Source organism: Schistocerca piceifrons, chromosome X, assembly GCF_021461385.2.
Source record: "Schistocerca piceifrons isolate TAMUIC-IGC-003096 chromosome X, iqSchPice1.1, whole genome shotgun sequence".
Lineage (NCBI taxonomy): Eukaryota > Metazoa > Arthropoda > Insecta > Orthoptera > Acrididae > Schistocerca > Schistocerca piceifrons.
The window spans coordinates 523466121-523487779 of NC_060149.1; the positions used below are offsets into that span (position 1 = coordinate 523466121).

The 21659-nt window shown below is 41.5% G+C and overlaps 1 protein-coding gene across 3 annotated transcripts in view; it reads right to left on the reverse strand.

The window, feature by feature from the left end:
* LOC124721775 (Bardet-Biedl syndrome 5 protein homolog) overlaps positions 1 to 21659 on the reverse strand; it is a 95180-nt gene that overhangs the window by 40559 nt on the left and 32962 nt on the right. For 2 of the 3 annotated variants that reach the window (XM_047246887.1, XM_047246886.1), the window contains exons 3-4: positions 21034 to 21083; positions 9535 to 9662 (exon numbers count right to left, since the gene is read on the reverse strand). In XM_047246887.1, the coding sequence (XP_047102843.1) occupies positions 9535 to 9662; positions 21034 to 21083 (178 nt within the window). The remainder of the gene's footprint in view (positions 1 to 9534; positions 9663 to 21033; positions 21084 to 21659) is intronic. The other variant, XM_047246888.1, reaches the window with a different exon arrangement.

The window sequence follows — 21659 nt, forward strand, 5'->3', positions numbered from 1 at the left end:
GAAAGAAAGTTGGCTGAAACCAGATGTAAACAGTAATGAAATTCTAAACTCAGATTGGAATGTATACTGCAGAGACAGGCAGGACAGTGAAAGGGGAGGCGTGTTATAGCGATAAGAAGTGCAATAGTATCGAAGGAAATTGACGGAGATCCGAAATGTGAAATAATTTGGGTGAAGGTCACGGTTAAAGCAGGCTCAGACATGGTAAATGGATGTCTCTATAGGCCCCCTGGGTCAGCAGCTGTTGTGGCTGAGCACCTGAAGTATAATTTGGAAAATATTTTGACTAGATTTCCCCACCATGTTATACGAGGTGCATTCAAGTTCTAAGGCCTCCGATTTTTTTTCCAATTAACTACTCACCAGAAATCGATGAAACTGGCGTTACTTCTCGACGTAATCGCCCTGCAGACGTACACATTTTTCACAACGCTGATGCCATGATTCCATGGCAGCGGCGAAGGCTTCTTTAGGAGTCTGTTTTGACCACTGGAAAATTGCTGAGGCAATAGCAGCACGGCTGATGAATGTGCGGCCACGGAGAGTGTCTTTCATTGTTGGAAAAAGCCAAAAGTCACTAGGAGCCAGGTCGAGGAATCACTTCAAAGTTGCATAACGTTAGCTCGATGTGCGGGTGCGTTGTCTTGGTGAAACAGCACACGCGCAGCCCTTCCCGGACGTTTTTGTTGCTGTGCAGGAAGGAATTTGTTCTTCAAAACATTTTCGTAGGATGCACCTGTTACCGTAGTGCCCTTTGGAACGCAATGGGTAAGGATTACGCCCTCGCTGTCCCAGAACATGGACACCATCATTTTTTCAGCACTGGCGGTTACCCGAAATTTGTTTGGTGGTGGTGAATCTGTGTGCTTCCATTGAGCTGACTGGCGCTTTGTTTCTGGATTGAAAAATGGTATCCACGTCTCATCCATTGTCACAACCAATGAAAAGAAAGTCCCATTCATGCTGTCGTTGCGCATCAACATTGCTTGGCAACATGCCACACGGGCAGCCATGTGGTCGTCCGTCAGCATTCGTGGCACCCACCTGGATGACACTTTTCGGATTTTCAGGTCGTCATGCAGGATTGTGTGCACAGAACCCACAGAAATGCCAACTCTGGAGGCGATCTGTTCAACAGTCATTCGGCGATCCCCCAAAACAATTCTCTCCACTTTCTTGATGATGTCATCAGTCCGGCTTGTGCGAGCCCGAGGTTGTTTCGGTTTGTTGTCACACGATGTTCTGCCTTCATTAAACTGTCGCACCCATGAACGCACTTTCGACACATCCATAACTCCATCACCACATGTCTCCTTCAACTGTCGATGAATTTCAATTGGTTTCACACCACACAAATTCAGAAAACGAATGATTGCACGCTGTTCAAGTAAGGAAAACGTCGCCATTTTAAGTATTTAAAACAGTTCTCATTCTCGCTGCTGGCGGTAAAATTCCATCTGCCGTACGGTGCTGCCATCTCTGGGATGTATTGACAATGAATGCGGCCTCATTTTAAAACAATGCGCATGTTTCTATCTCTTTCCAGTCCGGAGAAAAAAAATCGGAGGCCTTAGAACTTGACTGCATCTCGTAGTTCTGGGTTGAGATTTTAATTTGACGGATATAGACTGGGAGACTAACGTTCTTAACAGGTGGCAGGGACAAAGAATCCAGTGAAATTTTTGTAAGTGCTTTATCTGAAAACTAGCTTGAGCAGTTAAACAGAGAACCGACTCGTGGTGATAACATATTAGACCTTCTGGTGACAAACAGATCCAAACTATTTGAAACAGTTGACGCAAAACAGGGAATCAGCGATCATAAAGCAGTTACTGCATTGATGATTTCAGCCATAAATAGAAATATTAAAAAAGGTAGGAAGATTTTTTTGTTTAGCAAAAGTGACTAAAAGCAGATTTCACAGTACCTGATGGCTCAAAACAAAAGTTTTGTCTCAAGTACAGATAGTTTTGAGGATCAGTGGACAAAGTTCAAAACCATCGTACAATATGTGTTAGATGAGTATGTGCCAAGCAAGATTGTAAGAGATGGAAAAGAGCCACCGTGGTACAACAACCGAGTTAGAAAACTGCTGCGGAAGCAAAGAGAACTTCACAGCAAACATAAACATAGCCAAAGCCTTGCAGACAAACAAAAATTACGCAAAGCGAAATGTAGTGTGAGGAGGGCTATGCAAGAGGCATTCAATGAATTCGAAATTAAAGTTCTATGTACTGACTTGGCAGAAAATCCTACGAAATTTTGGTCTTATGTCAAAGCGGTAGGTGGATCAAAATTACTAAATGTCTTTTTCCAAAGCTGTTTCACAGAGGAAGACTGCACTGTAGTTCCTTCTCTAGATTGTCGCACAGATGACAAAATGGTAGATATCGAAATAGACGACAGAGGGATAGAGAAACAATTAAAATCGCTCAAAACAGGAAAGGCCGCTGGACCTGATGGGATACCAGATTGATTTTACACAGAGTATGCGAAGGAACTTGCCCCCCTTCTTGCAGCGGTGTACCATAGGTCTCTAGAAGAGCGTATCATTCCAAAGAATTGGAAAAGGGCACAGGTCATCCCCATTTTCAAGAAGGGACGTCGAACAGATGTGCAGAACTATAGACCTAAATCTCTAACGTCGATCAGTTGTAGAATTTTGGAACACATATTATGTTCGAGTAGAATGACTTTTCTGGAGACTAGAAATCTACTCTGTAGGAATCAGCATGGGTTTCAAAAAAGACGATCGTGTGAAACCCAGCTCGCACTATTCGTCCATGAGACTCAGAGGGCTATAGACATGGGTTCTCAGGTAGATGCCGTGTTTCTTGACTTCCACATGGCGTTCGATACAGTTCCCCACAGCCGTTTAATGAACAAAGTAAGAGCATATGGACTATCAGATCAATTGTGTGATTGGATTGAAGTGTTCCTAGATAACAGAACACAGCATGTCATTCTCAATGGAGAGAAGTCTTCCGAAGTAAGAGTGATTTCAGGTGTGCCGCAGGGGAGTGTCATAGGACCGTTGCTATTCACAATATACATAAATGACCTGGTGGATGACATCCGAAGTTCACTGAGGCTTTTTGCAGATGATGCTGTGGTATATTGAGAGGTTGTAACAATGGAAAATTGTACTGAAAAGCAGGAGGATCTGCAGCGATTTGACGTATGGTGCAGGGAATGGCAATTGAATCTCAATGTAGACAAGTGTAATGTGCTGCAAATACATAGAAAGAAAGATCCCTTATTATTTAGCTAAGATATAGCAGGTCAGCAACTGGAAGCAGTTAATTCCATAAATTATTTGGGAGTACGCATTAGGAGTGATTTAAAATGGAATGATCATATAAAGTTGGTCGTCGGTAAAGCAGATGCCAGACTGAGATTCATTGGAAGAATCGTAAGGAAATGCAATCCAAAAACAAAGGAAGTAGGTTACAGTACGCTTGTTCGCCCCCTGCTTGAATACTGCTCAGCAGTGTGGGATCCGTACCAGATAGGGTTGACAGAAGAGATAGAGAAGATCCAACGGAGAGCAGCGTGCTTCATTACAGGATCATTTAGTAATCGCGAAAGCATTACAGAGATGATAGATAAACTCCAGTGGAAGACTCTGCAGGAGAGACGCTCAGTGGCTCGGTATGGGCTTTTGTTGAAGTTTCGAGAACATACCTTCACCGAGGAGTCACGCAGTATATTGCTCCCTCCTACGTATATCTCGCAAAGAGACCATGTGGATAAAATCAGAGAGATTAGAGCCCACACAGAGGCATACTGACAATCCTTCTTTCCAAGAACAATATGAGACTGGAATAGAAGGGAGAACCGATAGAGCTACTCAAGGTACCCTCCGCCACACACCGTCAGGTGGCTTGCGGTGTATGGATGTAGATGTAGATGTAGAGGGCCATACTTGACAGGCAGTGAAGTTTCATACATAACGAGAAGCATAGCTATGTATGAAGCACTCATTCTAAAACATGTTGTCACAACATGACAATCATGAAAGACAATCAGGGTTTAGCAACTTTAATATAATACATAATATAATAAATGGCCAGAAATCTCTGACAGATATGAACATTGCACACCGGTAGCAGGACATAGCACTGGTTATTCAAGAAGAGGTGCATTGATCTTTGGCAACTATTCCTCCCATCAGACAAGTTCTTCTCAAAGAATGAGATTATGCTTAAGTCACCATCAGAAGTGACCAAGGGGAACTCAGGGTCATCAGCTGCAATAATTATCTGCAAATAATCTCTACCAATATGCACATGGTAACATCCAAACGAGACCAAGAAGATCAGCTGAGTGACAATGAGGAATAATAATTCATTGGTACCGTTAAAGAAAGTACCGTGAAGGAGGATACTATCCTAACACCAACAGATCCTGGCCTAAATGAGGCATGATGTTGGAGAGTGATGGGCAATTTGCACCAATCCAGGATGGAGATAAGACAGACCTGACAGCTCAATATGAAAAATTATATAAATATTGGGGATTATTTGAGGGATTACCAATCACATGAATAGTCTCCAGCTGAGAAAGGAGTAATTTCATAAGGAATGTAGAAGATGCTCGGAGATGCACTTGGGTTTCTTCAGTGGTTCTCATCAGGAAGACACATGGAATATAGAATTTCTGCAATATTAGCAATTGAGCAATATCACCAAAAATGATGTCTACACATTGTCATGAAACAATGATGTCTCTGATTGCTTGAAATGAACAAAATATTTCTTCACTATGGATATGCAGATTAGCTACTATTGGATTAAAACTGTCTAGTGCCAGAAGGACTTACACCACACACTATAAGGTAGCTTTCAGAGTACATATGTAGATGTAGGACTGCCTTTGTACATATTAGCTACTGGCAGATTAAAGCTGTCAAGGTGACCAGCAAACAATTGAAGTGTCAGAAGCAGCCTTCACCACTCACCATAGTTTCTGGAGCATACATGTAGATGTAGGACTGTTTTTATAGCACCTGATGACCTCTACAATACCAAAGTTATACTAATTGATCTCTGCAATGTGATAGCCCCCTTTGAGTCCATGATGGACAATTTCCTTCACTGTCAAGATGCCATTGCCATTTCTTCGATGACACATAGAAAGTAACATAATAACTCAACTACTGTGCTAATGTGTGTCAAAGACTCAGGTATTTGTCCCAATGCAAGAAAGTTCTCCTTCATTGCCCAAGAAATAAAAGTCTTCGAGCACCTAGTTAAAGTATATGAGAAGAAATCATGATACAGAAAAGTAAGAACTATAACAGATTTTCCAGCTGCAGAACACATATTGTTAGAAGAAGGAAGATAGAGTTTGATGTCCTATAGACAGTTAAATTGTTAGAGAAGAATCACAAGTTAGGATAGGGTAAGGATCAGGAAGGAATTTCTGCAATATCAGCAAATGAGCAATATCACCAAAAATGATGTCTACACATTGTCATGAAACAATGATGTCTCTGATTGCTTGAAATGAACAAAATATTTCTTCACTATGGATATGCATTCACCTTAATTGTCGATTCAGGGAAGCCGAGGGAAACCTAAACCTGATTGGCCAGACAGAGATTTGAAACTTGCTCTTCCAAAATGTGAATATAAGTAATGTAAGAATTTACATAGCACTGCAACTGGTCACCTGCAATCTGTGAAAACCATTGTCAAAATCAGGTACAAGAAATCACTACAAGAAATGCTGCGGGGAAGCATCACATTTTTTAGAATGTGGAGCTAGAAAGACATTTTTCTGACTATAACAAGAGACTGTATCTTGCTGCTGTCCAATGCTAACTTCACGATTAAGCTCAACAGTGACACTGTTTTAGTGCAAATACAGAAAGGTGTTGAAAAGGTAACTGTTTAGGTCTCCACCATTCTCAGAAGAATTACTCTAAAACTGACATAGGGTACCTTATAATTGTTTCGAATATCAATAAGATCCAATCACATTTATTTAGCAGATCATTCACTATCGTAACACACCACTTCCCTCATTTGATGGTCTCCTCCCCCAAATCAACCAAACAACAAACATGATGAATATAAAGATCTTAGGAGTATGATACTGCACTGGTAAACAAAAATGAATGCAAGCACCAGGATATTGACTGCATTTTGGGGAACACTGTGAGGGAATACCTTAACCTGTATGACATCTCAACCCTTGCCACATTAGCAGACGTTGGTGGTGAAATGACTCTGTGTTATACCAGTTCATGGACATGCACAGTGATAGCCCCCTTTGAACCTATGATCGATAATTTCCTTCAACGTCTGGATGACATTACCATTTCTTCGATGATATATAGAAAGCAAACTCATTACTTAACTACGACACTCCAACTCGTCACTTGGGATTAGTGGAAAATGGCTCTGAGTACTATGGGACTTAACATCTGAGGTCATCAGTCCTCTGGATTTGTGGAAACCCTTGTCAGAGCTAGGAACAGGACTCACTGTTTGGACCTCTACCCATCCACCAAACACTATGTAAGCTGCTGTTAGGGATGCCAGTAATAGAAATATGTGATTTTCAAATAATTTGAGAGTAAAGATAACAACACACCTAATAATGGGGGCATTAAGTAGACAAAAGAACATAAACAAACTGAAAAATTTGATAGATTTTGGACACATATTTTTTCAAGCTAGAGTACACATACATCCGCAACCCCTTCTCCCCTCTCTTACACAGACATATGCAAACTTATATGGCTACACTGTGACAGCTGAATACACTGGGCTGGGACTGCAGTTCTGCAGCTCAGCTGAAGTGAAGGGTTCTCTCAGGTGGAGAGAGCAAAAGCAGAAAGGAAGTGGAAAGTGGGAGTGAAGATCGGGGAAGGGTGGCTGTCGGTTGTTTCACTGTGAGCATGGTAAGCAGCTACAATGACCCACTTGGATGGCCAAGCGTGTTAAAGTGCTGCTTCCAGGATGGGGAGGTGCACCGGCCCTGGATTGAGTCTGCTGTAAGATTAGTGATGAGGGTCAGTGTGCCAGCCAGTCTGGATGTGGTATTTAGGCAGTTTCTTACATCCCACCATGTGAATACTGGGCTAGTAGCCAAGTCCTGCCTCAGTTGCATGATCTACAAACATTTAGAAAACATTCACTCACTTTCACATGAATAACACTACACTCAGACAGTTTGGGTACACCTATTCCATCCCAGGGGGCAGGTAGCGGGGTGGTAACAGGAAGGGCAACTGGCTACCCCTTAAATTAACCATGCTAAATCTGTTAATAACCACACTGACCCTATACCAATGCAGGACAAAGGCCCAAGAAAAAGAAGATAGTAACTAGCTACAACGGGGTGTCCAAGATTGTTAGGTTTATAGATTTTGGGAAGAATGCAGAAGGTGGGTATGCAGCAGGTCATTGGGGTGAGATGGCAGATTGATTCAGGATGACTGATTCTGGGCTGTGCATAAGAATTTAAGTAGAGATTGGAGATTAAAAATGGTTCAAATGGCTCTGAGCACTATGGGACTCAACTGCTGTGGTCATAAGTCCCCTAGAACTTAGAACTACTTAAACCTAACTAACCTAAGGACATCACACACATCCATGCCCGAGGCAGGATTCGAACCTGCGACCGTAGCGGTCGTGCGGTTCCAGACTGTAGCGCCTTTAACCGCTCTGGCCGGCCGATTGGAGATTATGTTGGACTTCTGGAATGGGGGGTTCATAGGTGGAGGAGCCAAGACAGTTGGTGGATGCCTTTTGTTAGGTAAAAAAGCAGTTCATCATGATAGTGGTGGAGCCTTCATCTGTTGGGAGGTTGATTATATCACAGTCTGCACAGCATTTTATGTTGGCATGGTCACTGAACAGCCATCCAACCAAATGAATGGGCACAAATGTGGGTACAAGCAGAATTGACCACCCACTGTCAGAACATTCTGTTGATCACAACATGCTCCACTTCAGTGGCTGCTTCACAACCTGTGCCATTTGAATCTCTCTGCCAACACCAGCTTCTCTGAACTACACAGATGGGAGTTGCTCTTGCAACATATCCTTCATTTCTGTAATCCTTGTGGCCGCAACCTATGGTAGCCCCCTGCCTCCATACCCACCTCCACCCTGCTCCAGGACCCTAATTTCACCCATCCTGCACCAACACCCTCTTCGATGCTGTCTCCCCTTCCTCTGTTCTGTTTCCCTTAACAATCCACTCTACATAAACACCATTGTGCAGATGCTGTCTCCATCCCAACTGTCAGCCACCATTCCCTGTCTCTCCTACCCACTCCTTGCATTCTTCTTTCCCTCAAACAGTCCATCTGACACAATCCCTCACCTTAGACAAGTTGCAAAACTGCAGTCTTGGCACAGTGTATTGTATTTAGGTGCCATAGGCGCATGCCCACGTGTGTGTGTGTGTGTGTGTGTGTGTGTGTGTGTGTGTGTGTGTGTGTGTGTGTGTGTGTGTCCTCTACCTCATAGAAGATTGGTCCAAAAGCTAGCACAGTTTTCGGCCTCATTTATGTACCTTTTGAGAACTCAATGCCTCCACTATTTGGTTGGGGGTTACCTCTACTCCTAAATTATTTACATTCCACCAGGACTGTCCACAACTATAAATATGTTACTGAATAGTTCTAGATGTATCTGGGTCCTACACACTAATGTAACTCCTCTAGCTCCATCTGGACAGGCCTTGGAAGGCTCAGCGGTACCAACCAACTGCTGTGTAATCCTCAGCCAACAGGCATCACTGGATGTGGATATTGAGAAGCACGAGGTCAGCATACTGCTCTCCTGACTGTTGTCTGTTTTCATAATTGAAGCCACTGCTTCTCAATCAAGTAGCTCCTCAATTGGCCTCACAAGGCTGAGTGCACCTCAGTTGCCAGCAGCACTTGGCAGACCCGTACAGCCGCCCATCTAAGGACTAGCCAAGCTCAACAACACTTAACTTCAGTGACTTGATAGGAACTGGTGTTACCACTACAGCAAGGCTGCAGGCTGCACACTGATGTGCCAGTAACTGCATCATCTCACAAGCCTGATTCACTTGCTGTTATTGGTTCCTTGGTCAGATTTTTAAAGGGATGCCGTATGTATGGGAAGCCACAGTGCTTCATAATTACTAGCCTGTTATCCTGGAATTACATTAAAAATGCCTGACAGTGGATAAAAGTTGAAACAGATCATATCAATTACAGAACATCAGTGAAGATTCTTCAATTACATAATAAATTTATCTGATATAAGAGTAGTACTGACTATATGTACAGCATCCAGACATCATTAGTGCATAAGATCACTAAAATATGAGGTATTTGCATTTTATTTTCTATGAATGAGAAAAAACTTAGCAAAGTGCAAATTGGTTTCTCCATAAGCAGTCTGTGAGTTGTTATCAAATTTATTTGTGCATTGCTACGTTTGTGGTACCAAAGTACACAAAACCAGAGTATACCGTTAAAGCAGTGAAAATAATATACTGCATAACAAAATAGTATACAAATACTTGAAAGCTATTACTCACTTAAATACACCCATAATCGATGTAATGTGTCGAGCATTCCCTAAAATGAGGTTTGTGAATATAAATTCAAATCGGACATTGTTTGATTTTGTGAGGATGTGAAGCGCCTCTGTTGTACCTCGAAGTTTCTGTTAAATGATAACACTTATAAACCAAGATATAATTGCTTATTATATCAAGTTTATCTTTAGGCTAATGTAATGTACAAAATCAAGTATGCTTAATTTGTGAAATAACTTAATTAGGCTACTAAATGAAGTTGATATCCCCAATGCTGACTAGGAGAACATGACATTTTGAAAACATTATCCATTTTGTGGCTAGGTCTTCATTATTTACAAATTTCACCTTTCTCCTCTCTATCTCTCTATCTGTGTGTGTTTTTTTTTCTTAGATTTGCAGATAAATAGTTCATGACTTTGTGAGGTTATCTACATCTCAAGTAACCACAAATGTTGGATAAGTTTATGAAATACGACTAAAACATTTTGGCAATATATTTTTAAAAAGCAATTATGGGCTTATAATTTATTCATCCATTTAAACTTTGAAGAAATATGACATACATGTGATAGTTTGTGCCCGAAACTGTGTTTCCAAATCACAAACTTATTTTAAAGTCAATGTTACATATTACTATCCAAAAGTCTGAAAATCTTAATTTGACAATGGTGCAGTTAAAGTAAGTATTACAAATTACAATGCTTTGCTGGAACTGTTTGTAATGTATATTATCTTCCATTGAGCATGGGTCCACAGCTGAGGCTGCTAGCACATGGCTGTGCAACATTAAACTTGAAGATAGCCAGTCTGAATCCTGTTGGAGGAAGAGACTTTAAGCATCAGTATTTGACCAGAGTGTGAACAGTGTGACATTGCTGTTTATAATCTGTCTGTCGGATAGTGATGACAAGTTGAGTGCAATGCAGTGGCATTACATTTAATCCTCTCCCTTCTCTCTCCCATCATCAATATCATTATCACCATCATCAATATCAGCAGCAACACAAAATGCAGTACAAAAACTCTCCCCCCCCCCCCCCCACACACACACAAAATCAGTCACTTATAATCAACTGATCTGATCAAAAGTAACTGTTTATTAATTAATAAGCATTAACATGAGTGTGTCCACCCATTACCTTTATGACAGCTTAAACTCAGCTGGAAACACTATCAGCACTCCTTGTCCAGGCCTTGAAGGCCCAAGGGATGTCAACCAGCCACAGTATCATCCTCTGCCTTATGACATCATTCAGATGTGGTATGGACGGGCATGTGGTCAGCACACCACTCTCCCGGACTTTTGCCAACTTTCCAGACTGTGGAGCTGCTACTTTTCATTCCAACATTGGACACAACTGGAGCTGGTGTGCTGAGACAGTTTCTGATTGGCACCAAGGGCAGCGCTTTAAAGTTTACCACCAACCACAAGCATGGCCCAAACAGTAGCCTCTGTGCCACTGCCAGTGAGATGGCCTTCTGCACTGAGATAAGCAGTGGCCACAGGCACGCTCGGCACTGGTTCTAGTACGGAGTTCCATGGTTGCAGTTCACAGCTACAGGTCATAGTGGAGATTAGTCTGCGAGACTTAATCTACAAGTGGAGTTGCCTATAGCCCTTGCATATGGACATGTTTTTATTACAGTGACTGACAGTGTGGCACCTGGGATGGTCATAATGTTCTTGACACTGTATTCAGTAAATCATGCCTTGACAGGCCACTGCTTGGTTGTATCTGTCCACAAGCACATCCAATGAGTTGTTGTATATCTTTAGATAAGTATTGCAGCACAATAAAGTGCACATGTGTGTGTCACTAATTTGTTTGAACTGTCACAGTACCTCCATCCACCTCGGAGCAACTAAACGTAATATGACATGTGCGAGTCATTCTACTCAGACGACCCATACACATCATCAAGTAGCTCCTCAACTGGCATCACGAAGCTGAGTGCACTCCATACCAGTCCTTCCACTAAGGAAAAATCCTTGACAGCACCAGGAATTGTACCTGGGTCCTCTGAACGGCAGCCGTCAACACCAACAACTCAACTATGAAGGTGGACAACATTTTCAAAGAGGTGTCTGAATTTCTGTGGAGAAATGGCAGTCTACTTTTCCTGAAGCGCCAAAACCAGAGCAGAGAAGATAGTGATGCTGGATGCTGGGGCCTGATGTGAAGTCCACATTCTAACTCATCTTGAAGGTGCTCCACTGGGCTCAGGTTGGGACTCTTGGGCAGGCTAGTCAATTGCAGGTACGTTTTTGTCCACAAAACATTGCCTCGCAGCTGCTGCTTTATGACAGTGTGCATTGTCAGGCTGATAAACCAGTCATCATCTCTGAACTGTTCCTCTGCTGTAGGCAGTACACAACACTGTAAAATGTGCTCATATCCTTATGCATTTAGTATTTTCTTAAATGCAATAAGGTGACCACACCTTAACCATGAAAAACACTCCTTTACCATAACACCACATTTTCCTTACTTCACCGTTAGAACTACACATAATGGCAAATAATATTCTCCAGACATTTGCCAAAGCCAAACTTTTCCATGAGATTGCCATAAGTTATAGCATGATTCACCAATCTAAATCACTTGTTTCCAGTGGTCCAGTGGTGTCACTCTTTACACCAACTGAAATATAGCTCAGCACTGACTACAGAAATGTGTAGTTTATGAGGAGCTGTTCGACTAACGTACTCCATTCTTTTAACTCCCTCAGCACATAATACTAGCTGGACTGCTGGAACTCGCAAGTGATTCCTTCCACTGATTTCAAGCAAATTTTTACAACAACCCTCCACAGTGCACGGTACACCCTGTCCATCAGTACATGAAGTCTGCCTGATCTTGGTTTAGCTATGTTTCCTCCTTTGTGTTTCTACTATACAGTCACATTGCCAACAGTCAAACTGGGCAGCTTTAGAAGGGTTAAAATGTTATTGAAAGATATGTTACTCAGGTGAGACCCAATGACTGTAGACTGATTAAAATTACTTGATAGTTGACAGTGTTGTAGCTGGCTCCAATTGGAGTGCTCATTGTCACACTCAAACCATTTGATATTGCCAGACTGCCAAAATAATTAGTCAGTCCACTTCCTACTCTGTGTCCAGCTTTCTTTCTTGATGGATTTGCATCCTGCATCCTGGGTCTGGCCCTTTTATTTCATATTTCATCACACATGATAACCACACACACACACACACACACACAAACAAACAATGCTGCTAACAAAGTACACACATTTCATACACAGCACTAACCAAACATTACTGGATTCTTCGACACAAGATGCAATTTTGCATCACATATAGAGTTATTATAATCATAAAGATTGGCTTACATTAGATAAGCTTCACACAACACTGCGTGAAGCAGAATTTTTGAAGGCTGCAATTAATCCTTGGGAGTGGGGCACCGGAGTCATACATACAAAACCTTCCACAGTGTAAAAGTGTAACACAGTGGTTAGCATATAAACCTGCTGTGTGGACGGTCGTAGGATCATATCTTGTCAAATGCACTGAATTTTTTTATTTTTATAAATCTAATCAAAAGACTTTCATTATTATTTTTATTCAGTTAACTGGTTTAAATGCAATCCTTTTATTTTTAATACATTACTATATCATTTTTATCATCATATTGACTTTTATTTGCTCCTATTTTTCTTTCTGTCATTCTTTTTTTGTTTGGAATCTGTTTGTGTTATGTATCATCTGCAACCAATTGCCAAACAGGACTACTTGTCGGTTGGTAAGGCAGCAGCCTGTGCAGCACAGTGTGAAGGTAGTTTTAGGTAATCTAAGTCAGTGAGAAATTACAGTGTGCTTTTATTACTGCAACTGAAATTTTTCTGTCCTGAGTTTGCTCGTAGAGGTTAGCCTTAAACACTGTGAACTAAGTGATTTCAATTTTGGTTCTGCTGCTGATTGTTGACAATCATTTTCTCAGATCCATTGCAAATCATGAGGTCGTGGATAAGTTGGGACATGTGTTTAAATTCAAGACTATAAAATGTGCTGTCTTCTGCAGTTCACTCATTGGTTACTTAAAATAAGCTGTTGACAGAGCATCTCCCGTTTCTGTCACACCTTGTGGCAGCTACTTCCAACACTGCTCTGCATTACACTTAGCAGTATTTGTGAAGTGACCAGCCAAATTTGTGTGTTACCTCTAATCAAGTGATAGCTGGCAGTGGATGTGGCAACATTTCTGTGGCAATTGACAGACATCAATTATCATGTGATTTTAATCAGATTATAGTCACATTTCAAGTCACTGAGCTTTCCTGAGTGACTCATTCTGCTGTTACTGCTTCTTTACTGACAACACAACAGTCTCCACCTCCTTTGAAACTGGTATGTCTGCCTCTCATGATACCTAGTGGACAATTCTGCATTACATATGGGCGTCTGGATCCTTTTGACCAGGTAGTGCACACTCTCATATGGGATGGTTATAATTACACTGATGGCGTTCTGACTGCTGCAGAGCAGGTGTATACACCACAGGAAGCTGAGACATTATAGGCATGTTCACTAATCGGTGCATTTGTGTAGTATGCCAAAAAAATAAGAGTTCCATTTTCTGCCACCAGGTGAAAATATGGTGCCATAAGCAGTCAGAACGTGAAATGTTTCCTGTTTTGACATCAGCATGCTTCTGTAGCCTGGCATCATGTGTTAATTTCTTTTGTGAAGTGACTGTTGGTGTAAAGGGTTAAGAAGGTTGAAGTTTCCTGTATGAAAAGTAATGAATATTGAGAAGAAACACCATGCATTGCTGGCAGAGTAGTTGTATCACAACGGTAACAATAGCAGCACTACAGTACAGGAATACTGCCTACAGAAACAACTGTGAAGAGCCCTATGTCATTAAATGGACTAAAGCATATGATCAATAAATCTGAAGAAACAGGCAAATTAGGTGGTACAGCATGGAGAGAGAGAGGTGGCCCATTCCCATGGCAGTTCTTAGTTACAGTAGTTGCTGTAGTACTTAGTTGTTGTAGCTGTAGCTGAATGTGCAGCACAAGCCTCAAATTTTGGAGCCAGTTCAAAAGATTTTGTGGTGCATTCTACACAGGTATCCCTACAAGACTCTGAATATGCAACAAAAGAAGCCCCAATATGGTCTACAATGCTGTGACTTTGCACTTCATTTTTTGGTACGCATGGATATGGATGACCTGTGGCAGAGGAATGTTCTTTGGATGGACAAGGCACATTTTACTCTGCACAGTGCCATGAATGCACAAGACTGTCACATGTGGGGCTCTACTCTACCACATGTTGTGCAGGAAATCCACTGCACTCAACTTATGTGACTTTGTCTTGGGGTTTCAGAAGCTCCTTCATTCTCAATCTGTTTTTCTTCAATGGGATGACACCTTGCAGGCCTTTTAGGTATACAGTGACATCTGCACATTATGAGGACCTCCCTGTGCAATACGTGATTCCAGCTTTAAGAGAATGCAACTGTGTCCACACCACTATTTTCATACACAAAGGGCCAACACCACATGTCACTTACCAGTGAAAGATTTGCTTTGAGAAACCTTTGATGATGACCGTGTCATCTCTAGGCAGTTTCACGATCTGTGGCTTTCCAGAACCCCTGATCAAAATCTGTGTGACTTCTGGTTGTGGGGATATCTGCAAGATAATGTCTCTCAGGGATGTATCTGGACTCTTCCTGATCTGAAGGATAGCATATGATGAAATATCACTCTGATTACATCAGGTACGTTGCGAGCAACTGTCAACCATGGCATTTTATGGATGCAACACGTTGCTGAGTCAGGAGGTCATATTGAACACATGCTGTAACTTGGGACCATATCCTAATAAATGTGCCTGAACCACCATTATCATGTGTTTGATCATTCCTGCCCTTTTCCTGCACCCACACCACACACGGACTACTTGCAGCACCATCTTTTTCACCTGGTGGCAGAAAGTGAAACTATTGTTTACTTCAGCATACTTCATAAATGCACTGATTAATGAACATGCTTACATTGTTTCACTGTCCTGCAATGTATACAGCCTGTACTGCAGCACTCGGAACATTGTCAGTCTAATGATAATCAGCAGATACTTTGCAAAGGAAAGGTGCCAATGTGCATGAAGGAAGAAAACCTTTGCAATTAGGCAGCTGAACTTACCCCTCTGGCTCTCTCAGCTGACAACACTATACAAATCCTTCTGTATTTCTTTCCTTTTCATTGTGATTTGGTAGGTCTCTGCTGTTGTGATCTGAGCAGTTTTATAGGCACCGAATTACAGGGGTGCATACAGATCACAGAACCTATACCTGCCCTGTGTCCTTGAGAGGTTGTAGAGACAGACGAAACAGGGAATTTATGATGCTTACACAGCACAAGGATTTTGTTTGTTAAAGTTACATGGGACCCACAGCACAGCTCAGTTGGAATGTTTAAGTTTTAACACTATTTGATCATATGAATCTTCCATTATTATGAATTCATCAGGATCATTGTTTTTCCACTGTTTACCTTTGTGAAAGATTTGTAAGAGGTACTACTATAAATAGTGGTACGACTTAGTCAATTGTACCCCTTGCTCACCACTGGTTCTCTGGTAAATCTGGAGCAGAGCACAACACTGCCAGCAGGAGGCACTACCTTGTTGTTTCATTCAACAATGTCCAAGCACTACCATCATGTGCCTTTACGTGTGGCATGGGCAGTCACTGAAATGTCCTGCTGAGTAGTGGGCTAAGGCAGTGCTGGATTGAAGCACTTGAAGTAACAATGTTTACTGAACATAAACTCAATTTAGAACAGTTTGAGAATGAAGTCCACGCATGAAATAGAACTAAAAATGCCCCTTTGTGATGACTGAACACTACAACAGAAATGATCTTCTGTGATGATTGAAGAATACAATGGAAATCATCTTCTGTGGTGATTACACAGCTGGTGTCAAAAAGGATAAAGTACTGATCATCAGCAGAAGCAATGAGCAATGGAAGCAGAGTCTTTTGGATCAGTGGTCAAACAGCAGTGCCTGGGAGCCCAGTGATGGCACGAGGTGGCAATGTCGGTGGTGTCGGGGTCCGTAGCGCAGTCTCACCGCATGGCTGGTGATCCGTTTGGAAACTGGCCAACAAGGGGCTTAGTAGCAATGTTGGTACTTGTGCAGAAGAACATAGGCACATGAGTATGCCCCTGCGACTAGAGTGCTGTTTACCGCGATATGCACACCCTGTAGCATTACAGTCTGCACCTCTGGGCACTGTCGCAGGCACATGAGACTTGGCAGCAATCAATGCAGCAATGTTTTGATAAACAGCTGCTTTGGGGTGATGTAGGGGCTGTGCCTGGTCCACAAAGTATATCCAAGAAACACGGTAGCCAAGTACGCAGGGGCCCAGCACTATATGTACTACAGTCATAGTCAAGATTTTGTGTGGAATGGTTGTTGCAGTCCAATTGCACCAAAAATATGAACAGTTTACTGAGGTTGATTAAATAAGAGTTTGGAAGTTTTCTGTGACATGGTAGGATAACAGTGAGTGATTAATCAATTTATTCATGGAGGGTGAGCATAATGACATATGAAATCAAATTCTTATTCAGTGGCATTTGTTTGTTGGCAGGCAATACCATTTGAACAATTATTAAGGATAATGTGAACAGTTATAGCATGATAGTTAAATTTTCCATGTGAAAATGGGACTAATTTCAACTGCTACCCCCCCATGAACCATGGACCTTGCCGTTGGTGGGGAGGCTTGCGTGCCTCAGCGATACAGATAGCCGTACCGTAGGTGCAACCACAACGGAGGGGTATCTGTTGAGAGGCCAGACAAACGTGTGGTTCCTGAAGAGGGGCAGCAGCCTTTTCAGTAGTTGCAAGGGCAACAGTCTGGATGATTGACTGATCTGGCCTTGTAACAATAACCAAAACGGCCTTGCTGTGCTGGTACTGCGAACGGCTGAAAGCAAGGGGAAACTACAGCCATAATTTTTCCCGAGGGCATGCAGCTTTACTGTATGATTACATGATGATGGCGTCCTCTTGGGTAAAATATTCCGGAGGTAAAATAGTCCCCCATTCGGATCTCCGGGCGGGGACTACTCAAGAGGATGTCGTTATCAGGAGAAAGAAAACTGGCGTTCTACGGATCGGAGCGTGGAATGTCAGATCCCTTAATCGGGTAGGTAGGTTAGAAAATTTAAAAAGGGAAATGGATAGGTTGAAGTTAGATATAGTGGGAATTAGTGAAGTTCGGTGGCAGGAGGAACAAGACTTCTGGTCAGGAGACTACAGGGTTATAAACACAAAATCAAATAGGGGTAATGCAGGAGTAGGTTTAATAATGAATAGGAAAATAGGAATGCGGGTAAGCTACTACAAACAGCATAGTGAACGCATTATTGTGGCCAAGATAGATACGAAGCCCACGCCTACTACAGTAGTACAAGTTTATATGCCAACTAGCTCTGCAGATGACGAAGAAATTGAAGAAATGTATGATGAAATAAAAGAAATTATTCAGATTGTGAAGGGAGACGAAAATTTAATAGTCATGGGTGACTGGAATTCGAGTGTAGGAAAAGGGAGAGAAGGAAACATAGTAGGTGAATATGGATTGGGGGACAGAAATGAAAGAGGAAGCCGCCTGGTCGAATTTTGCACAGAGCACAACATAATCATAACTAACACTTGGTTTAAGAATCATGAAAGAAGGTTGTATACATGGAAGAACCCTGGAGATACTAAAAGGTATCAGATAGATTATATAATGGTAAGACAGAGATTTAGGAACCAGGTTTTAAATTGTAAGACATTTCCAGGGGCAGATGTGGACTCTGACCACAATCTATTGGTTATGACCTGTAGATTAAAACTGAAGAAACTGCAAAAAGGTGGGAATTTAAGGAGATGGGACCTGGATAAACTAAAAGAACCAGTGGTTGTACAGAGATTCAGGGAGAGCATAAGGGAGCAATTGACAGGAATGGGGGAAATAAATACAGTAGAAGAAGAATGGGTAGCTTTGAGGGATGAAGTAGTGAAGGCAGCAGAGGATCAAGTAGGTAAAAAGACGAGGGCTAGTAGAAATCCTTGGGTAACAGAAGAAATATTGAATTTAATTGATGAAAGGAGAAAATATAAAAATGCAGTAAGTGAAACAGGCAAAAAGGAATACAAACGTCTCAAAAATGAGATCGACAGGAAGTGCAAAATGGCTAAGCAGGGATGGCTAGAGAACAAATGTAAGGATGTAGAGGCCTATCTCACTAGGGGTAAGATAGATACCGCCTACAGGAAAATTAAAGAGACCTTTGGAGGTAAGAGAACGACTTGTATGAATATCAAGAGCTCAGATGGAAACCCAGTTCTAAGCAAAGAAGGGAAAGCAGAAAGGTGGAAGGAGTATATAGAGGGTCTATACAAGGGCGATGTACTTGAGGACAATATTATGGAAATGGAAGAGGATGTAGATGAAGATGAAATGGGAGATATGATACTGCGTGAAGAGTTTGACAGAGCACTGAAAGACCTGAGTCGAAACAAGGCCCCCGGAGTAGACAATATTCCATTGGAACTACTGACGGCCGTGGGAGAGCCAGTCCTGACAAAACTCTACCATCTGGTGAGCAAGATGTATGAAACAGGCGAAATACCCTCAGACTTCAAGAAGAATATAATAATTCCAATCCCAAAGAAAGCAGGTGTTGACAGATGTGAAAATTACCGAACTATCAGCTTAATAAGTCACAGCTGCAAAATACTAACACTAATTCTTTACAGACGAATGGAAAAACTAGTAGAAGCCAACCTCGGGGAAGATCAGTTTGGATTCCGTAGAAACACTGGAACACGTGAGGCAATACTGACCTTACGACTTATCTTAGAAGAAAGATTAAGGAAAGGCAAACCTACGTTTCTAGCATTTGTAGACTTAGAGAAAGCTTTTGACAATGTTGACTGGAATACTCTCTTTCAAATTCTAAAGGTGGCAGGGGTAAAATACAGGGAGCGAAAAGCTATTTACAATTTGTACAGAAACCAGATGGCAGTTATAAGAGTCGAGGGACATGAAAGGGAAGCAGTGGTTGGGAAGGGAGTAAGACAGGGTTGTAGCCTCTCCCCGATGTTGTTCAATCTGTATATTGAGCAAGCAGTAAAGGAAACAAAAGAAAAATTCGGAGTAGGTATTAAAATTCATGGAGAAGAAATAAAAACTTTGAGGTTCGCCGATGACATTGTAATTATGTCAGAGACAGCAAAGGACTTGGAAGAGCAGTTGAATGGAATGGACAGTGTCTTGAAAGGAGGATATAAGATGAACATCAACAAAAGCAAAACAAGGATAATGGAATGTAGTCTAATTAAGTCGGGTGATGCTGAGGGAATTAGATTAGAAAATGAGGCACTTAAAGTAGTAAAGGAGTTTTGCTATTTGGGGAGCAAAATAACTGATGATGGTCGAAGTAGAGAGGATATAAAATGTAGGCTGGCAATGGCAAGGAAAGCGTTTCTGAAGAAGAGAAATTTGTTAACATCCAGTATTGATTTAAGTGTCAGGAAGTCATTTCTGAAAGTATTTGTATGGAGTGTAGCCATGTATGGAAGTGAAACATGGACGATAAATAGTTTGGACAAGAAGAGAATAGAAGCTTTCGAAATGTGGTGCTACAGAAGAATGCTGAAGATTAGATGGGTAGATCACATAACTAATGAGGAAGTATTGAATAGGATTGGGGAGAAGAGAAGTTTGTGGCACAACTTGACCAGAAGAAGGGATCGGTTGGTAGGACATGTTCTGAGGCATCAAGGGATCACCAATTTAGTATTGGAGGGCAGCGTGGAGGGTAAAAATCGTAGGGGGAGACCAAGAGATGAATACACTAAGCAGATTCAGAAGGATGTAGGTTGCAGTAGGTATTGGGAGATGAAAAAGCTTGCACAGGATAGAGTAGCATGGAGAGCTGCATCAAACCAGTCTCAGGACTGAAGACCACAACAACAACATTCAACTGCTAATATGAACATAAATGAAGTACATGGTGTGAACTGTTATCCTTTCAAAGCAACCTTTTTCACTTAAAGTTGTAGAACTTTAATAGTCACAAAGAAAATAAATGTGTTTTCATTTTAGATAACACGGTCAAGCTTTATACAAAGAGTGTTCTCTCTGTTAACACCCCCTTACACATGTCCGTGCTGGGGGGGGGCGGATACCCTGTTACAATTAAGAATCAGCAAAACATAATGTGAGGGAAGTTGCAGACAACAGTCAGTAAGAAAGTTATTGGTCTTTTCTTTTAAAAATACTGAATAATACAGGGTCAGTCCTCGTATGCCCTATTATCATCCAGTCACATTATAATTTAACTTCACTTTCGCATACTGGTCTGTTTTCTAGCCTTTGTACTCTAGAATTTCTTAAATAGTTTTATTAATGAATGAATATGGAAATTTAATATATAACTACTGGTACTTACTGAATTCACCATCCTTGTTGTGACTGTGACTACACAGTTGTAACCTATCGCTGAAACAAAAGAGAGATCATGAATACTATGGAGCACAATACTGTGCACTGTCGTAAAATTAGTATTCATCATGGCAGGATTACTAACATCTACTCACACATATGTGAGAAAGGATTAACAATGAACTTTATCTACTAACTTATTTACTGAACAAAATGACAAACAAGTAGCTTCTGAGGTGGCATGGTTCATCACTAGGCTATAGAGCTCAAAATAGGAGATAGATACATCCAAAATTTATGCTGTCATTAAAGTAGGGAGATATATTTTACTGCAGTTAATGACTGGGAACCTGTATGGTAGTAATTATCTGGACTGTTAACTGAACCAAAATGCTACATGCCTGCCCTAAATAGACTTTCCATTAGTGCAAATTTGCGGATATTTTCATACATTCTTTCAGCAACATATGAAACAGTTCTAGAGCTGTTTTGGGACAGTAGGGTCTGACTGTCATCCAGCACTGTCACTCATTCCATAACTAGGGGAAAAAATCACAAAAATAAACTGAAGATTATTTTAGAAAGTTTGAGATTTGAAGAAATAAAGTGACTCATTGAATGGGAAACTTACCT